Source organism: Lutra lutra, chromosome 14 (genome assembly GCF_902655055.1).
Source record: "Lutra lutra chromosome 14, mLutLut1.2, whole genome shotgun sequence".
Lineage (NCBI taxonomy): Eukaryota > Metazoa > Chordata > Mammalia > Carnivora > Mustelidae > Lutra > Lutra lutra.
In genome coordinates, this window is record NC_062291.1 from 31,083,397 (window position 1) to 31,104,422 (window position 21,026).

Below are 21,026 nucleotides of genomic sequence, written 5' to 3' on the forward strand. Positions count from 1 at the left end.
AATAGAACTTATACATTAGAGTTTTTTTGAAGATTTACTCACTTATTTTCGAGAGAGAGTGAGGGCGAGGGGCAGAGGGAGAGACTCGAGTAGACTCTGACTGAGTGGGGAGCCCCATGGGGAGCTCTAGCTCACAACCGTGAGATCATGATCTGAGCCAAAATCAAGAGCCAGCCACTCAACTGAATGAGCCACCCAGGCACCCCTACACTGGAGGTTTTTTGATGTGGATGGCCTTTAGTATTCTGTGATCCCATTCCCTCAAAATATTATGCTCTCTCTCTATATATATTTTATGCTATATATATATATATATATAGATATATATTCCAGTATGGTTAACAAACTGTTATATTAGTTTGCAACATATTATTTTTATATGCATTTTTCTGGAGAGATGGTTCATAGTTTTTATTAGATTTTATAGAAATGTAAGTCATGTCTCCCATTCCCCAAAAGAAAAACAAGTATGAAAATCACACCACTCCTTTAAGCCATTGAAGGAATGAAATTAACAAGTGTTCCTATGGTTAAGGAAAAAACGGTTGTACTGAGTTTTGATATTCCCCTGTGTGGTCATCCGTGTGAGAATGGATCTATTTGTAACATTGTGACAGACCTGGGAAGGAGGGATGCTATAAGGAGCAGAAGTGATGTCTTTAAGAGCCCTGGCAGTGTACCTGCTACATACCAGGTACTCACTAGGGTAGTAGTTATTATATCCTTGAAGAGATTTGTATATTCATTTCACTACTCTCAGCCATTTCCCTCTTGCCACTTGATTCATGTTATTTAGAGAAAAGTAATTGAAGTCCTCAGAAGTAGCCAGTACACACCATTTTGCAACATCTGTAAAAGCATTTTTCCTGCTGGAGGATTAAGATGCCTTATGAATGAATTGGTTTCACTGTTCCCTTGAGATATAGAATTATAGTTGAGGTTTCCACTGAGACGACGATGGTACAGTTATTTTCTTGCCTTTGTATAATGAGAGGGTTTGGTGTTTCTGCTGTATTCTAGACATTTATACTACACAGCTTGTTTTCATATCAGATTTCATATGCAACACCAGTCTGTGGTGAGTTTTCTGTTAAAGAGCAAAAGTAGGATCAAGGCAAAGGAAGTGTGGGAAGACAAGGCAATGGAAGTCCACACTTCATGTGAGGCATGAAGTTTTGGATGGAGTCAATACAGTTTAGATTAGAAGAAAAGTGTGTACATGGGTGTGGGGGGGTGTGCCTGGGTGGCTCAGTAGGTTGGGGATCTGCCTTCAGCTCAGGTCTTAGTCTCTGGGTCCTGGGATTGAGCCCCACATCTGGCTCCCTGCTCAGTGGGTAGTCTGCTGCTCCCTCTCCCTCTTCCCCTCTGCCCTCCCTGAGCACCCTCTCACTCTCTTCCTCTCTTTCGCTGTATCTCAAAGAAATAAAAAAAAAATCTTAAAAAAAAAAAAAAAGTGTGCATGTGTGTGTGTGTGTTCTATACCTGGAAGAGTAAGTAACTTGTTTAGGAGTTAATTCAAAATTGTAGGGAGATTGGTGTACTGGGCAACATAGAAATTAAAATGCCTACTTTGTTCACCTAATTCCATTTCCTTGTGTATTATGAGATGTTCAAACAAACAAAAATCAATAAAACAAGGAAAACAAGATAATAACATTTTTCTCTTTTTTCGAAGAACTCATAACTTAGGGAACTCTGTCTTCATTGCTCATTATATACATAAGATTTTGAAAAAAATTAAACTTCTTTGACTTGAAATAGGAAACTGGCAAAGGGAAGAAAGAAGAAAGAAATGAGGGGTGCCTGGGTGGCTCAGTGGGTTAAAGCCTCTGCCTTCAGCTCAGGTCATGATCTCAGGGTCCTGGGATCAAGCCCCACATCAGGCTCCTTGCTCAGCGGGGAGCCTGCCTCTCTCTCTGCCTCTGCCTGCCTCTCGGCCTGTTTGTGTGCTTTCTCTCTCTCTCTCTCTCTCTCTCTCTCTCTCTCTCTCTCGTTCTGAAAAAAAAAAAAAAAAAAATTACCATATTCGATCCTGACAGTGATTGAAGTAGAAGCATTAGCACTCTCATTTTGCAGAGTGGGAAATAGAAACACACTTTAAAAATTGTGTTTAATTCCCATGGCTAGCAAGCAGTAGAGGCACTGCGTTAAAGGAGAATTAAGCAATCTCTATTTTTTAAAAAATTGAAATTGAGTTCACATAATAAAATTCACTCTTAATAGTGCACAAGTCAGTGATCTTTAATATATTTACAAGGATGTGCAACCATCACCACAGTCTAATTCTGGAACATTTTCATTATTCCAGCAGAAATCCTGTACCACTCTGCAGTCACTCCATTCTCCCCTCCCCAAGCTCCTGGCAACCACTAATCTGCTTTTTGTCTCTGTGGATTTGCCTGTTGTGGACATTTCATGTAAATGGAATCATACAGTATTTGGTCTTTTGTGTCTGGCTTCTTTCACTTAGTATAATGCTTTCAAGGTCCATCCATGTTGTACCATATATCAGTACTTTGTTCCCTTTTGTGGCTGAATAATATTTCCTTTGTATGAATAAACCATAGTTTGTATAAACATTCATCAGTTTATGGACTTCTAGGTTGTTTCCAGTTTTTGTCTATTACGAGTAATGCTGTTAGGAACATCTGTATACAGGTTTTTGTGTAGACATGTGTTTTCTGTTACATTTTTATATTCCTATAAGTGGAATTGCTGGGTCAAATGGTAACTTTAAATTTAAGGAATTACCGAACTGCGTTCCAAAGTAGCTGTACCATTTTGGATTCCAACCAGCAATGTATGAGGGTTCTAATTTTTCCATATTCTCACCAACACTTGTTATTATCTGACTTTTTGATTATTGCCATCCTAGTGAGTATGAGGTGGTATCTCATGGTGATTTTAACTTACATTTTTCTAATGATTAAGGAGGTCAAGCATCTTTCCATGTCTTTCTGGACTACTTGTATATCTTCTAGAAATACTTTGCAATTCTGTTTTAGTCTTTTTGGGCTGCTGTAACAAAATACTACAGACAGGTATCTTGTGAATAATAGGAAAATATTGCTCAAAGTTCTGGAGGCTGGGAAGTCCAAGATCAAGGTGTCAGCCTGGTCAAATTCTGGTGAAGGCCCTCTTCATAGTTCACAGTTGGTGCCTTCTCACTATTTCCTTACTTAGTGAAGTAAGTGAAGGATCTCTCTGGAGCTTCTGTTATAAGGCACTAACCCCATTCATGAGGGTTCCACTCTTATGACTTAAACATTTCCCAGAGAACCCATCTTCTAATATCACAGTGGGCATTGAGATTTCAACATAGATTTTGGGGGGACAGAAACATTCAGACCATAGCAAAGTCCTTTGTCCATCCTTATTTATTTATTTATTTAATTTTATTTAAAAAAATATTTTGTTTATTTATTTGACAGAGAGATCACAAGTAAGCAGAGAGGCAGGCAGAGAGAAAGGGGGAAACAGGCTCCCCACTGAGCAGAGATCCTGATGCGGGGCTCGATCTCAGGACTCTGGGATCATGACCCAAGTCGAAGGCAGAGGCTTTAACCCACTGAGCCACCCAGGCGCCCCCCCCTTATTTATTTTTTAATTGATTTTTTTGGTCGATCTTTTTTTTTTAAATTTTTATTTTTTAAAAGATTTTATTTATTTATTTGAGAGAGAGAGAGAGTGCATGAGAGGGGGTGCGATCAGAGGGAGAAACAGACTCCCCGCTGAGCAGGGAGCCTAATGTGGGGCTCAATCCCAGGACCCCAGGATCATGACCTGAATCAAAGGCAGTGGCTTAACCAACTGAGCCACCCAGGCACCCCTTTGTCCATCTTGAAATTGGCTTATTTGTTTTCTGTTGAATTGCCGGTGTTCTTTATATGTTCTGTATACTAGACCCCAATCAGATAGGTCATCCACAAATATTTTTCTGAGAGTTGTCTTTTCACTCTTGTCATAGGTCCTTTGAAACACAGGAAGTTTCAATTTTGATGAACTCTATTTTATTTTTTTCCTTTGGTTGCTGTGCTTAATCTCTTATTTTGTTTCTCAGTTCCAAGTGAACTTCACTTTTTGCTTTGTAGAAATGTCACGGACTTGACTGAAGAGGATTTTTTTTTTTCTTGCCCTTCATTTCCCTCCCTATGCAGTGCCTGGCATTTAGTTGCCACCAAACAGATGTTGGTCGAATTGAATGATACTCATCATAGATGTGGAAGTTGTATGCAATCAACTTGATATCTGAAGGGGTTAATAACAACTATCACGCTTTGAGTACTTACAATGCGCCCGATACTGTTTTAAGCACTGACATACTCATTGTCTCATTTAATCCTTTCAACAATCCTACTGAAATCTATATTCTTCCCCCAAGGTATAAAGTCAGCCACTGAAGCTTAGAGAGAGGCCCAGTAACTTGCCTAAGACCAAACAGTTGATCTAGGATTAGAACCCATGGCTTGGATGGTATGTGCTCATTTTCACCACCGTGTTCTTGAGCTAGGGCAACAATCAGAATGTGAAGAACCCAGAGGATGATGCTTTCCAAAGCAGTGGGACCAAGAGCCGGATTTGTGAATAGTCACATTAAGGGTATTCATGCTATCTTTCAGACTTGTGAAACTTTGAAAGAGAGGTTGTGTAAGAGTCTTAGGGGTTCATTTTGCAAAAGTGTCCGTCTTTTTTGACCTGAATCAAATCTTTTTTTTTTTTAAAGATTTTATTTATTTATTTGACAGAGAGATCACCAGCAGGCAGAGAGGCAGGCAGAGAGAGAGGAGGAAGCAGGCTCCCTGCTGAGCAGAGAGCCCGATGCGGGGGCTTGATCCCAGGACTCTGAGATCATGACCTGAGCCGAAGGCAGCGGCTTAACCCACTGAGCCACCCAGGCGCCCCTGACCTGAATCAAATCTTGAAACTCTCTGAGTTTGCCAGTTCCACTGTTTGTATATTTTACTTTCAAGGTTGCGTTTCTTTTTAACCATCTTTTTAGTTCTTTCCCTCCATTTTATATTTTTGCTTTAAAATATTTTGACCCTCCCTGGACCTCATTCCCTTTTGAATCTTAGTATGATAATTCTACACTATCATGGTAATTTTTCACTCTAAGGAGATGTTTTTGTATTTTGTGTAGCTTTTCTAATTGTCTTTAGCAGGGTGCTTGATCCAAATCACCAATTCTATTATCAGTGGAAGTGAAAGTTTCATATTCTTTTAAACTAATACATGTAAGATTGTGTTATAATGAAATGGTGGAGTTAGAATGCCCAACTCTAGCAGAAATCTTGTTAATACTACATTTATCTGGGAGAGGTTCTAATGTCCCCAAATAGTGTGTGCTTTGAATATCTTCAGTTTTTTATAGTAAATGAGTTTTAATTTCTCATTACATTTTTTTCATTACATTTTTAAAAATTCCAGTATAGTCAACATACAGTGCTAAATTAGTTTCAGATGTACAATATTGTGATTCACAATTCTGTATATCACTCAGTGCTTACCATCATAAGTGTACTCTTAATCCCCTTCACCTATTTTACCCATCCCCCACTCACCTTCCCCCTGGTAACCATCAGTTTTTTTTTTTTTTTTAAGATTTTATTTATTTATTTGACAGAGAGAGAGATCACAAGTAGGCAGAGAGGCAGGCAGAGAGAGGGGGAAGCAGGCTCCCTGCTGAGCAGAGAGCCCGATGTGGGGCTCGATTCCAGGACCCTGAGATTGTGACCTGAGCTGAAGGCAGAGGCTTTAACCCACTGAGCCACTCAGGCGCCCCTAACCATCAGTTTTTTCTCTATAGTTAAGAGTCTCTTTTTTGGTTTGTCTCCTTTTTTTGCCCCCCTTTGTTTCTTAAATTCCACATATGAGTGAAATCATATAGTGTTTGTCTTTCTCTGACTTCTAATTTCACTTAGAATTATACTCTGTAGATCCATCCATGTTGTTTCAAAAGGCAAGATTTCATTCTTTTTTATGGCTGACTAATGTCTTTATCCATTCATCTATTAATGGGCACTTGGGCTGCTACCATAATTCGGCTATTATAAATAGCCTATATATAATAGGCTATTATAAATAATGCTACAATAAACATATCCTTTCAAATTAGTGTTTTCATATTCTTTGGGTAAATACACAGTAGTGGAATTTACTGGATTATAGGGTGGCTCTAGTTTAAATTTTTTGAGGAACCTCCATACTGCATCTATGGTGACTGTACTGATTTGCATTCCCACCAGTGGTCCATGAGTGTTCGTTTTTCTCTGCATCTTTGATAGAGAGAGAGCACAAGCAGAGTGGGGGGAAGCATCAGGGAGCAGGTCAGAGGGAGAGGGAAAAGAGAAGCAGATTCCCTGCTGAGCAGGGAGCCCAACGTGGGGCTTGATCCCAGGACCTGAGTTCATGATACGAGCTGAAGGCAGATCTTCAACTGACTGAGCCACCTAGGCCCCCCCCACATTTTTTTCTTTATTACAGTGTTTCTTGTATACAGTTTTCCTAACTGGTGACAGCTGTGGTTCTCTGTTGCTGCAGTGGAACCACCTGTAAGCCAATTACCATTATCACATACTCTCCATAGTCATTTAACCCTAAGTCAGCATTTTCCTTCACTGAGTCTTGGGGAGGTTTACTTGCTCAAGGTCCCATATTTAATAACATCATTTGGGATTTGGACTCACCAGGGACATATGGATCTTTTTTTTTTTGGGGGGGGGACATATGGATCTTGTTTAAAATAATATTTTTGAGGAGCGTCAGGGTTCAGTTTATGAACAGTAGTAAAAGATTCAGAATCAGGGGTACCTGGGTTGCTCAGTCTTTTAAGCATCAGCTGTTGGTTTCAGGTCAGGTCATGAGCTCAGAGACCTGAGATCCAGCTTCACATAGGCTCCGGGCTCAGTATCTGCTCGAGATTCTCTCCCCCTTCCTCTTCTCCTCCCTACCTTTTGCTCTCATGCTAACTCTCTCAAATGAATAAATAAATCTTTTAGAAAAACCATTAAAAACCATTTATTTATTTAATTTTTTTAATCTTTTAAAATTCTATTTATTTATTTGACATAGAGAGACACAGCAAGAGAGGGAACACAAGCAGAGGGAGTGGGAGAGGGAGAAGCAGACTCCCTGCTGAGCAGGCAGCCCCATATGGGGCTCCATCCCAGGACCCTGGCTGGGATCATGACCCGAGCCAAAGGTAGCCGTCCAATGACTGAGCCACCCAGGTGCCCCCATTTATTTATTTTAAACAACAAGAGCTAATGTGTCTATTGAATAAATATTTGGAAGTCAGGGAAATAAAACATTGTTTTGGGAAAATTGCATTTTCTTAACTAGTATTAAGGGTAAATATCTATGGGTGCACCTGGCTGGCTCAGTTGTTAGAGCATTCCACTCTTGATCTTGGGGTTGTGAGTTGGAGCCTCATGTTGACTGTAGAAATTACTTAAAAATAAAATCTTGGGACGCCTGGGTGGCTCAGTTGGTTAGGCGGCTGCCTTCGGCTCAGGTCATGATCCCAGTGTCCTGGGATTGAGTCCCACATCGGGCTCCTTGCTCAGTGGGGAGTCTGCTTCTCCCTCTACCTCTGCCTGCCACTCTGTCTGCCTGTGCTCATGCTCTCTCTCTCTCTCTAACAAATAAATAAAAAATCTTAAAAAAAAAAATAAAAATAAAATCTTTAGGGGCACCTGAGTAGCTCAGTTTGTTAAGGTCAGCTTTAGGCTTTGGTCATGATCCCTGGGTCCTGGGTTCGAGCCCCGTGTTAAGTTTCCTGCGCAGTGGGGAGCCTGCTTCTCCCTCTTCCTCTGCCCCTGCCCCCCACCTCATCTTCTCTCTCTTTCTCTCAAAACAAATAAATAAAATCTTTTAAAAAAAAATCTATGGAAACTCCCTTAGAATAATTTATGCTAAAACATTCCTAATAAAGATAGGCAAGTTTTTCATTTGAATCTGCAGTTAGCACAGTTACAACCCTGAGCTCTATATTTTTTTCAAAAAGATTTTATTTATTTGAGAGAGAGAGAGTGTGTGGGGGAGGTAGGGGGTAGGGAAGGGGGTAGGGAAGGGCAGAGGAAGAGGAAGAGAGAATCTCAAGCAGACTCCATGCTGAGCACAGAGTCAGACTCAGGGCTGTATTTCAGCACCCCATTATCGTGACATGAGCGAAATCAAGAGTCCGTTTCTCAAACGACTGAGCCACCCAGTCACTCCTACACTTGCTGATTTCTAAGGTGAAGTGTGATGAAAATAACATTTTTGGTTTTTTGTTATGGCACATATATCTCTTGACTTCACAAGGTATTTCTAAAGGGCTTTACATTGCAAAAGTTTAAAAAGATCCCCTTCAAACAGAAATGGTAGCATGTTAGAACTGTCTCTAGTAAGGACTTTGAGAACCATTTCTTTATTTTACCTTAAATAAGAGATAACGTGCGCATTGAATAAGTGTTCGGCTGTCAGAAAAAATCAAGCAGACTTCAGAAAAAATTTTGATTTTTTAGGCATTCTGTTATTATAAATATTATAGACTCAATGGCAAGTTTTTTGGGTTTTGTCTTTCTGGTTCTTCCTGGGGGGAAAAAAAAAAAAGGTAGTTCCTGTCTTCTCTCTAGCTGAGTTAAGCTCCATGGAAAAGAATTACTCCTTTTTTTTTTTTTTTTTAAAGAATTACTCATTATTAAATCAGAGATCCCAAAGGTATTAAAAAGTGCCTCCAGGGGCGCCTGGGTGGCTCAGTGGGTTAAGCCGCTGCCTTTGGCTCAGGTCATGATCTCAGGGTCCTGGGATCGAGTTCCGCATCCGGCTCTCTGCTCAGCAGGGAGCCTGCTTCCCTCTCTCTCTCTCTCTCTCTCTCTCTGCCTGCCTCTCCATCTACTTGTGATCTCTCTGTCAAATAAATAAATAGAATCTTAAAAAAAAAAAAAAAAAAAGTGCCTCCAATATAGGGGGTAATCGCTTTTCTATTCCTGGCATGAACAAAGAGTACCCCTTACTTCAAACATCAAAAGCATCTGTCCAATACGTTACTCAGCTGAAAGAATAACTTACTTCCTGGCAGACAAGTTTGCTTCTCTATAGATTGTGTGAAATTCTGACATATAGCCTCAAAAACTAAAGGCGTTAACCCTTCCTGGGGTGCCTGGCTAGCTCAGTGGGTTGCCTTCGGCCCAGGTCATGATCTCAGGGTCCTGGGAATCCCTGCTCAGTGGGGAGCCTGCTTCTGCCTCTGCCCCTCTCTCCCGCTCATAACACACTCTCTCCCTCGCTCTCTCTCATTCTTTCAAATAGATAAATAAAAAAATCTTTTTTTTTTTTTAAGGAGTTGACCCTTCACAAATAACTAATCCTAACAGAAATTTTACGTACATTCATTTCCAAAACATGCTTTTCTCTGATTAGGAGACTTATTACACAGGGGTGCTTCTTACCTTAAAAACCAGGGTTTTCGAGATCGAAGCGAAATCAGTCACCTCTCCTTAGTTCTTCCCTTGAAAAAGTAGCTGATATTTGTGATGACTTAACAGGAGCATCCTTGTTGGCTTTTGAAAGGACTAATTATTGAAAATTGAAGGATGGAACAAAAAAAAAGCCGCATTTCACATTGGAATGATGGAGAATTGAAAGCTAATTATATCTCTTCTTGTGCAAGCACAGTGACCAGCCTTTTTATATGCCTTGTCCCCTAGTGTCCTTGTCCCCTCTAGTGTGACTTTTCTGTAGCCACAATGCTACCAGTGTCCTTGCACATGCCATTACCTTCATCGGGGGCACCTCCCTTTCTTCACTCCCCTGGATTTCACCAACTCCTGTTGAGTTAGGTTTTCTACCAAAACCTAAAGAGGTTAACTATTTAGGTTTTGGTAGAAAAGTCACTTGCCGGGGGAAGTCTTCTCTGCCTTTCATAGCTTTCTGGGCGCATTCCAGATGCTGTACTCTATCGTGACTGTCAGTTTGTGTCTCTTCTGAGTTGATGTAGGCTCAGCACCATTTTTTTTTTTTTAAGATTTTATTTATTCATTTGAGAGAGAGCTGGGGAGAGCAGCAGAGCGGGGAGGGGAAGCAGATTGCTGAGCAGAGAGCCCGATGTGGGGCTCCATCCCAGGACCCTGAGATCATGACCTGAGCCGAAGCACATACGGACTGAGCCCCCCAGGCACCTCATGGCCCAGCACCATTCTGCATATTGGAAGTTCACCAACATTTATTAAGTCTGTTGTATGGGTTTTTAATTATTACTTTTTATTATTAAGTTGTTAAAGGTTTAAATGGGGGAAGTTCATTGTAAAAAAATGAACTAACAAATTTTGAAGACAATGCTTTTGGGTGTGGGATCTTTTAAGGTTCAACAATTTTGATTTAGTTAAAGTTTGGGGATAACTAGATCTAACTTTCTCAAAAGGAAGTTGTGTGGGTGTAAAATGATTTGAGTTTCTCAGTGAAACAAATTTTTATGATTTTGCCATTAGACTTGATGAGACAATGGGATTATCTAAAAACGGAGCATACAATGCTATCTAGTCTCAGCTCTCTAGTAGGAATGACAGGGAGAAGGAGCCCAAAGATACAGAACTTCCTTTAAAAAAAAAAAGGATATTACCGATTCCAAAATACACAGGACAGACTAGCAAATTATAAGAAGCAAACTTCAATATATCACTCATAAAAGGGGACATTTTTCTAAATAGTATCATCTTCTGTGATTTCTTTGTTTTTGACAAAAACCCATAGATACTCTTGTTGGATTTACCTGTCCACATTATGGATCTAGACTGTAATGGAGTAGGCTTGTCTATTTCAAGGTAGTACTGAGAATGGCTGAGAAATGGAGGAGGTGGTATTTCAGGTCCATTAGTCTCTGGCATTATCTCTGGTTCACCTCCTTGTCAACAGTTTTCATTTGGCAACTACTGAAGACCATCGCTCACTTGTTCCTTAATTCTTGTAATTGAAAAGCAGTTATTTTTACCAGCAATAAGCATGATTGCTGAAGGGTATGGGGTAGTCACTAGGTAGACCTGGCCCCTTAGAAGGAAAAAGGGCTACTGCAGATAAGCCTCAGGGAAGGAAGTGGGGGAGGGAAGCCAAGGAAAGGCTGTTGTGAGGAGATCAGCCCCTTATACCCAGACTATTATTGTTTGCCCAGTCACCCAGGAAGATCTCCTGTTAATCTGAAGTTTTCATGTCTCACAGGAAATAAAACCAAGCTAACTTGGAGATCTCTGTTAGAACTGTGAAAAGAATGAGCCGTCCTTTTCTTACTCTTAATGATTGGAAATTTATAAAATATGGTTTTTGAGATATCTTTACCCAGGTGTCATAGTAAAAGCTATGACCAACTCCCTCCTCTTCCCGCCCCCCAATATGGGAGAAGAGAAATAGAGAAGGATTTCATGGAAGAGGAGAGTGTGGCTAATACCGGAAGGATTTTTTGCTGGAGAGGTGTCAGGCTTGAGGAACCGGGATCGCTTGAGATTACCTTAGGAGAAAACTCCTCCTGGGCAGTGTTTGTATGTGTAGTTTCTTATGGATGCAGAATGGTTTATGCTTAGAAAGAGAAGTAGACTTTTGAAATTACTCACTAATTTATCTCTGAGGGCACAAAATTAATCTTTTTTTTTTTTTTTAAAGATTTTTATTTATTTATTTGACAGAGAGAGATCACAAGTAGATGGAGAGGCAGGCAGAGAGAGAGAGAGAGGGAAGCAGGCTCCCTGCTGAGCAGAGAGCCCGATGTGGGACTCGATCCCAGGACCCCGAGATCATGACCTGAGCCAAAGGCAGCGGCTTTAACCCACTGAGCCACCCAGGCACCCACAAAATTAATCTTTTAAAAGCATACCTAATGTAAGGTTCATTTAAATACCGGTCTTCTAGAAATCTGAGCTGCTACTCCCGTATCCTAAGTATGTGGGACCACCTGGGTGGCTCAATAGGTTAAGCATCTGCCTTCAGCTCAGGTGCTGATCAGGGTCCTGGGATGGAGCCCAGCTTCAGCTCCCTGCTCAGCAGGGAGTCTGCTTCTTCCTCTACCTCCCCCCATCCCACCCTCTCCCTGGCTTAAGTGCATAGGCACTCTCTCTCTCTCTCTCTTCAAAAAGAGAAGAAAGAAAAGAAAACAACAACAACAAAAAACTTTAGCGTGTGGCTTTGAAGATGTTTCAGTCTTAAAGGTTATTAGGAGTTAGAGAAAGCAGTGTAGACGGTTGGTTATACCTCAGCTCAAGTTAAGTTCTTACTTGCTGTGTAATGTGAATTAAGGAATTTTATCTCTTCAAGCCTTAGTTTTTTCAATGAAATAATGTAGTTAGACTCAATTTTCTCTGATGTTCTTTTTTAGTTCTATAATTGTGATTTTAAGAGAAAAGAGATCTTGTTTTGTAATATTCGAAAGAACCTAATACTTGAGTTATCACAAAATTAAATACATCTCATGCAACTTAATAATCCATGATTCTTTGTGAGAAAAACAAATAGATTTAAGAGACAAAAACAAGGGATGCCTGGGTGGCTCAGTTGGTTAAGCGGCTGCCTTCGGCTCAGGTCATGATCCCAGCGTCCTGGGATCAAGTCCCACATCAGGCTCCTTGCTCGGCAGGGAGCCTGCTTCTCCCTCTGCCTCTGCTACCACTCTGCCTGCCTGTGCTCACTCTTTCTCTCCCTGACAAATAAATAAATAAAATCTTAAAAAAAAAAAAAAAAGAGAGAGAGACAAAAACAAGTTCTGAAGAAGTAGGATTATAACACAGGGTTTCTTAGTTTCTGACCTGCCATTCTTTCAATAGAATCTAGTTGTATGTACTTTGTCCTAAATAATAAGAGAATGGGAATGCCTCTCCTGCCTCCCAGTTTCTCTGCTAATAATGTCTGATTATTTTCTCCATCAAAGCTCACCATCACCTAAGCCCTAAGCTGAGAGACCGCCAAATCACTAAGTATAGGATTTAGAGCAGATGGTCACAACCAATATAGGTTACCAATGTATTCTGTGTTCAAACAAGTACAGACCTTCATAGCGTAGTATCAGTTGGATATTTTGAGTTAATCTTAGCTCTGGTCACTTTAACTAACCCTCATATTTAGCTGAGAAGAACTGTGGCTTTATTTATGAATTCATTTTACAGAACACTGCACACAGACCTCCAATGTTTGCTTAGTTTGCCGAGGGCAGTGTTGTATGGCTTCATGAGTGCCCCATGCAGTGAAAATGCTTGTCAGTGGGGCTTTAAAAAGTGGACTTCTCACTGATACGGATATTCAGTACACCTAACACTCAGAACCTGATTTTATTTTATTTTATTGAGACACACATGGATCTCACTGGTAATAGATTGTTTTTAATTTTAGAATTATATGCATTATATATGATGGACCACTTTACTAAATATTGAGCAATCGAGCTCAACGGAAAACATTGATGCTTTTTGAAAGTTATATTCAGGGTATTCAAGGGGGAGAGGTGTAATTTGTAACTGATATGCAAGGAACTTTAAGAAATGTAGACTACCCTTGTGTGCACTGCTGACAGGAATGTAGAATGGTATAGCCGCTCCAGAAAGTTTGGTGGTTAGCACCAAGGCTGTGTAACAAGCATTCCTGAACCAGTGGCTCCAAGAAGTCCTAGCCACTGATGCCGGCCCGTTCCGAGCAGCTCCTGGCCTAGGATCCAGCAGTAAGGCCCCCTCCCTGGTGGGTGACTGATTTTCTGTCTTCCTTAAATATTTAAACAGAATTATCATATGATCCAGCAATTCTTCTCCTAGGTATATATTCAAAAGAATTGAAAGCAGGGACTCCAATAGATACTTCTACCCATGTTCACGGTAGTATTGCTCACGATAGACAGAAGGTGGGAACAACCCAAATGTACATCAACAGAAGAGATAAACAGGTTTGGTGTATATACACATAGTGAAATACTATTGAGCCTTCAATAGGATGAAATTCTAATACATCCTACAACATGGATGAAGCTTGAAAACACTATGCAAAGTGAAATAAGCCAGACACGGAAGGACAGATATCATGTGATACCACTTAGATGCTAGAATAGGTGAATTTATAGCGACAAAAAGCAAAATAAAAAGTAGCAGGGACTGAGAGAAGGCGGATGAGTTACGGTTGAATGGGTAGAGTTTATGTTTGGGATAATGAAAAGATGCTGGAAATGGAGAGTGGGAATAGTTTCACAACATTGTGAATGGGGGCACCTGGGTGGCTCAGTCGCTAAAGCGTTTGCCTTCAGCTCAGGTCATGATCCCGGGGTCTCTGGATTGAACCCCCCTTCGGACTCCTTGCTCAGTGGGAAGCCTGCTTCTCCCTCTCCCTCTCCCCTAGCTTGTGTTCCCTCTCTCATTGTGTCTCTCTCTGTCATGTAAATAAATAAAAATCTGGAAAAAAGAAAAACATCGTGAATGTACTTAATGCTATTAAACTGTACACTTTAAAATGGTTAAAGTGGAAGATTTTATGTTACGTATATTTTATCGCATGTGAACACACGGACACACACATGTGCACACACATGCGCACACACGGACCTCAAAGAAGCAGCGTAGGGCCATTTCTAAGTCTTGCTGTATTAAGTCCTGTTTTTCTACCTTTTTCATGGCTTTGCTTCATTCGCCACAGAGAGCTCAGTATCCTCGATGTTGGCCTGATGGACGTGTTTAGGTCAGAATCCACTGGTTTTGCTACAAGGAAGCTTGCTTTATATATTTGTTGAAATTTTTGAGGGTGGGTAGGTGAGGGAGACGTAGTTTAATGTGGGAAAACAGTGCATGTTGGACTTAACCATGCTAACAAGGAAAGCGTGCCTTTGTGGCAAACTGAAAGGCTAGGAATCCCGAGTGATGAAACACAGGCCTTCCGGCCCTCACTCTGTTCCTGATTTCTGGTTGTGGGAATCTGTTCTGAATCCAACTGCAAGTGGAAAACCCATCTTTGGCTGGGCAGCCAGGGCGGCCCTCCTGCCAATCCCCTAAATGTGTTGTTGAAACTTTGGCCCTGTGAGGATAGAGCTGAGGCTGTCTTCCCAAGATCTGTGCAGCTGTCAAGGTGGCAGTGATGGGACTGTGACCACCTCTACACCACATTTTGGCAGTGACCTTGAGACCTGCCAGCTCACAGCAGCTGTCCTGGTTCTTTCTCTCCTGCCACGGTTGCCTGGCTAGGGGGCTGAGGGGAGGGAGCTAAACTCCGCTGGCTCTGGCATTCTCTGGGGACTGGCAAGTTCCAACTTCAGTGCCCAGCTCTCTCAGTGCCTACCACCCACTGGGCGCGGTGGCAGTCCAGGTGCGTGAGTGTGGGTGGCTGCTAGTGCCACCTCTGGCTCAGCTCCCAGTCTCTGGGAAGTGGGTGGCCCGGATGGCCCCAGTGGCCCCGGTGGTCCTGTCTGACCATCAGCCGGGTAAGCAGATAGGCTCTGGGGGTGTGGGGGTAAGCAGGGACCTGCTTGGCAGCTCCAGGGAGAGATGCTCAGTGACAGTTGATGATCTCCGGAGACTGAGGAGCCATAGGTGCCCCTTTTGTCCCAAAGGTATGAGCCCATCTTCTGGACCGGAGGGGTATCTTTAGGAAATGAAGGTCACCAGAGATGTCTAGAGAGAGAGAGAAATCTTTTCTCTCCAGCCACTGAGAGTGGCAAGTGTATTTTGAAAACTCCTCCCCCTCTCCTTGTCCTCATCCTGTCCTTTTCCTTTCAAGTGGCTTCATTAGTATTTTTTAATCCGCCTTTGTCATTGGACATTTATTGACAGAAATCAAATTGCTGTGTTTCTGGGCAAAGCGCCTGCTGCAAAGAGGTGTGGTTCCCAGGGAATGAGACACGCAGCCCAACAGCTGAGCCTACACTGTCCTCACATAACCTCCCTGCCTTAAATATCGCCAATATTTAGCCTTGCCTTATAAAGTAAAAATGCACAATACCTTCCAGAGTTTCAGCAAGCCCAAATGCCCCCCTCAGCTCAGTTATATCTCCTGTACGTTGGAGGCAGAGCCGCGTACCCCTCCCCCCCGCGCAGACCTGCCCTCGGAGCCGCCAAGAGGTTACTAATCAGGGAGCCTCCGCCATCGATCCGATGGTGGAGACCTGGGGGATTTGTGTGCATTGTTTTTGCTGAAGCCTCCTGTGATTTCGGCGCGACCAGATCCTCTGCAGCGCACTCCATGTCGCAGCTTGTGGCTGCCTGTGTCCTGTGGTGAGAGCGGAGCCGCACAGGAGATCCTTTGTCTAGGAAGGCTAGCAGAGAAGATCACTTTGGAGTTGCTAAGCTCTGCATTGCCATTGGCTGCACTCTTTGTGGGGCTGTTTTTGCAAAAGGCATGCCCAGCACGTCTACAGTGCTGGCAGGCCAGGGCTGCCTTTAAACACCATGATAATAATACCAAAAAGCAGTTTGCAGAACTGTTCCACTGTAGAGGCTTCCTCTGCAGAAGCAAGCAAGATGGCTACCTCGTGGGCTTCGCTGTGAAGAATGCAGAGGCTAATTAAGACAGACTTTAAGGGGAAAAAAGGGTATTTCCCTACTTCATCTTTATGCAGGGCTTTTTTTCAGTGACTTTTAAAGTATACATTTTACATAAGCTCTTTAGGTTCTGTCTAGCAAACATGTTGATGATTTTAAATGGTCTAAGTAGTTTTATAGAGAAATAGCCAAAAATTTTGGGGGGGTGGGAGCTAATTTTTTTTTTCTTAAACGGAGGCTCATTTTGCAATTTGATTTTTTTTAGGTTATAAAAGAAAACAAGAGGCCCCAGAGGGAAAAGAAGCCCAAAGTTTTAAAGGTAATCAGTTATTGATTAAATCATATTTAATTTTTTGCCATTTCATATAGTATTTTTCTGTCACTTAGGAGTAAATTTGGAGTACAGTGGATGTGAATTCTCCCAGATTTTCAGTAGATAAATGAATTTTCACTCAACTGAAGTGTTTCTGTCTCTCTTCCTCTCTCTCTTTTTTTGATGTGCTGTATGGTGTACATATTAGCATCCTTTATTTTCAACTCCACACAAGTCTGCAAAAGGAAAAGTTTATATGCAAAGTGTTGTGAATAAAATTTGTTTTTCTTTGTAGATCCTTTTGTAGCATCTGCCTTTGTGGTGTTGTACCAGTGTGTAAACTTAAGCTCTTGAGGAGACACTATTTGAAGTTGACAGCTATGATCCATTGTGATTTTAATAGACCTTCCATTAGATACTATTTTAAAATGTGTGGTTTTGCTTTCCAAAGAGAAAGGTCCTTAGAGGTTTTAGTTCAACTTAAAATATGTAAGCCATCGAGATCAGCCAAATTATCATTGCCTGATCCCAGATTCTCATTGTATCATTTTTAATTTTGGCATTCATAGAGCTGTAGAAATATGCATGTTTTCTTTATTTTCAGTAGTTTGCCTAATTAGTATTTAGCAGTAACCTAATTCGGTTGTAAGCTAACAGTCTGTGATACGAGCTTTGTACAGTATTTAGAAGGGTTAATTTAAAAGCATATGGCATTACTCAAAGTTCAAGGCTAGCTTTAGTTTAGCAAATGGGTGCTTATGTGTTAAAGGTTTCAAGTGGCATATTGCTGTTATAAATGTAAGAAACCTGAGCAAGTAATCTTTTTAATTAAAAAAAACAAACCTTAAGCAATAAAACTGATCTTTAAAATTATATCGTGTATATATAATTAACATTTTCACCTAATCTTAGCTTTTCTTTTGCAAATAAAGTTTTAGCACTCAAAGAGGAACAACATGTTGAACTATGGATGTGGCAAATTTTTATGTCATTTGCTTCCCCCATTGTGTACCTTGAAAATGTTATTGACATGGAGAACCAAACCTTGCATTGCTTTCAAATTTGTCTGACCACCTTGAGTTTCTGTTTCCTGTGTGTACGCGGCCGTTGCCATGTACATTTTCATCAACCAACAAGTATTTGTTTAATATTTACCACACAGTCATCGGTGTTCTAGGCACTGTGAAATGAATGAAATTGCTTGGCACAAATTCTCATTGGGCCTGGACAAATAGAATACTGGTTATTTTCAAGGTAAATTAACCCCTACTGTTTTTCTTCTGGATATTGATCCACTTGCCCCCTTTTACTTCCTTCCCCTCCTCCAACTGTCGAACTATATCATTAAAAGCCCGGCTTGTATTTCTTAATCTCTTCTCACACTTTCTGTGTTGGGTGTATCCATCTCAGGTGTTTTGTCTTCAGATTTTCAAGTGAGAAATCATTTTAGTGCTGCTGTTAAAATGGCTCTCAAATTTGCAGGGGTTAGGGTGGGGGCATAGAGAAAGAGTTCAATTGCATGGACAGACTGATCTAGAAGAAGCTTGGTAGCTAAATCATCATCTGCCTTTGCTAGGAAGTGAAATTGGGTTTTGGGGGATACTACTTAATTCTATGTTTATTTTGTTAGTCTGTGGGTCTCCTGTCACCTGAAATAAATTTCAGAAGTAAATATACCGTGTGTTGCTTTTTTGAATTTTGGCAGTGGACTCTGACTTATTTTAAAATAAAGTGCCTGTGAGTGGCTGAATTTCATGTGCCACAGCAATGGAACTGAACTGTTGCTCACTTTCCTCTATAGTTGTCAACTGTTATACAGGAGTAGGGAAATGCCCTAAAAGGAAAAAAAAAAATAATTTTTTCCTCTGATGTTGGCATTTTAAAGTGTTTTCTTTAATTTTCTATTGGCTATAATATATTTCATTCACCAGAGAAAGCTTTGTCTCTTTGTTCCACAGTAGAAATGCTAAAATACTTTCAGATTTTAGTTTGATATGTGTAAAATAGGTAGAATATTGTACAACCCTGAAGGAGATGTTATGAAAACTAAATTCATATTTTGGGAGGGAGGGCAGGGGAAGAGTACAACTTTCAGCTTAAGGTTTCATGGGTGAGGACTTAGCGTTCAGCTGGGTGCTACCTGGGGGAGCAGTGATGGGAGGCTACAGGTTACAACTTGGTCTCCTTTCATAATTCTCTCTTTGCCTTAGGCTTTGTGCCAGAGATCTAGTCCACTTCCTTTGACTCTGGCCTCTTAGATCTTCAGATCTGGGTCCCTTGCTCTTTGTCAGGGTGGATACTGCAGGTATCCTAAGCAAAGATTTTATCTGCATTTTCTGTGAAGAAGCAGTTGGACAGGTGAAGAGTCTGATTAAGGAAATTGGATGCAGAAGCCTGTCCCATTCTACTCTGAACCTGCTAACTAAATATTGAATCCAGTTGCAGGGCTAAAATTGCCTGGTATGTCTCATACCTCTCACTTTTAAGCACTCTATTATCTATATCAATAACCTGTATTCATTTTATTATAGTTCAGAATGTAAAAGTGTGGATAGTGACTTCAAGTCCCTGACTAGAGAGAGAATTCTCCTCTAGCTGATATGTTTCTGTTCAAAGTGCTCAAACTGCCAGAATGGGTATCAAATGATAGGGGTAGGAGGTAAGCGAAGCACAAATTCCTGTCCCCACTGGTCTGGAGGACCAGGTTCCTGCTCAAGCCCTATTTATTATCAACTAGAGTTATTTTATATATACGTGGTAGCTTATTGGCTGGGCTGTAATTGTCTCTTTGACTCTTAAGTAAGGTAAAAGTGGAAATAATTTCAGATTTTGATTTATAAAATTGGACTTGTGAGTGGCATGATTTTGGAACTCCACTTGGCAGAAACATTTATGTAAATATAATCTCTACTTGGTGTGTCAGGGTAAGAGGATATATTCCCTTAAGAGAATGTCAATTTTAAGGTAATACACTTTCGTTAGGTCATTAGTCATTGTCCCTGGAAAAAAATCAGATTGCATGGTCATTTGGGGGTATCGAGGGGAATTTAATAAAGGAATTGTTTAAAAGACATGGGCAGGGTAAGGGCGAAATGAGGGATGGCAAAGCATCCCAAGACTAGTGACTGCAGAGCTTTCTCACCGTTCTTAGACCTGAAGGGGCCAAGGAATGGGAGCAGAAACCCAGATAGAAACAGTAGTTGGAACTGAAGAGATGGAGGAGGGGTTTTTATTGCAGCCATTGATACTAGGATGTTTCTGCAGAGAGAAAGTTTTGGGGGTTGGGGGGTGCAAATAAATACCCTGCCCTCCAGTTTTCTGCTGCTTTCATTCGTGGATCTGATCAGAAGCCAAAAGGGACCAGTCGGCCAGTCAGTTGAGTGTGGACCAAGAGGGGCAGACAGGACATATTCAGCATCACTAGCGACTACAGGGACAGGATAGGATGATGGGTTCAAAAATGGTACCAGAACCATTATTACAATAGGGTAACATTAGACATGCCTGGGTGAAGTGTATGTAAGAAACCCTATACTGTGTTTGCAACTTATCTGTAAATCTAAAATCATTTTTAAAAAAAAATATTTTATTTATTGGGGTGTCTGGGTGGCTCAGTCATTAGGCATCTTCCTTCGGCTCAGGTCATGATCCCAGGGTCCTGGGATTGAGCCCCGACTTGGGCACCCGGCTAAGTGGAAAGCCTGCTTCTCACTCTCCAACTCCCTCTGCTTGTGTTCCCTCTCTCGCTGTGTCTCTCTCTGTCAAATGAATAAAATAAAGTCTTTAAAAAAATGATTTTATTTATTTATTTAACAGAGAGAGTAAGAGAGCATAAGCAGGGGAATTAGTAGAGGAAAAGGGAGAAGCACGCTCCGCACCCAGTAGGGAGCCCAATGAGGGAGTCGATCCCAGAACCCTGGGATCAACACCAAGCTGAAAGCAGACGCTTAACCATCTGAGCCATCCAGGCGCCCCTAAAATCATTTCAAAATAAAAAGTGTGGGCATCTGTGAGCGGCAACCATATTTATGCATTCTATAATTAGAGACACTCTTTCGAGGGCAGTAAGGGAATATTTTCTAGCTATTAGGTTATAAAATATAATCAGAGTCGCAATTGGAAGAACTGAGTGAACAAATACAAAGAAATGGCAGTAGATATTAAACCAGGAAACGGTCTACAGATGATTTAGAAAAGAAAAAATGAAAGCTAAGTGATCTTCCTGCTAGCTTCTACACTGGCAG

General features: G+C 41.2%; 1 protein-coding gene across 3 annotated transcripts in view; it reads left to right on the forward strand.

The window, feature by feature from the left end:
- Positions 1-21,026, forward strand: part of TET1 (tet methylcytosine dioxygenase 1) — a 141,187-nt gene that overhangs the window by 19,243 nt on the left and 100,918 nt on the right. For all 3 annotated transcript variants that reach the window (XM_047702924.1, XM_047702922.1, XM_047702925.1), the window contains exon 3: positions 16,735-16,788. In XM_047702924.1, coding sequence (XP_047558880.1) covers positions 16,735-16,788 — 54 coding nt within the window. The remainder of the gene's footprint in view (positions 1-16,734; positions 16,789-21,026) is intronic.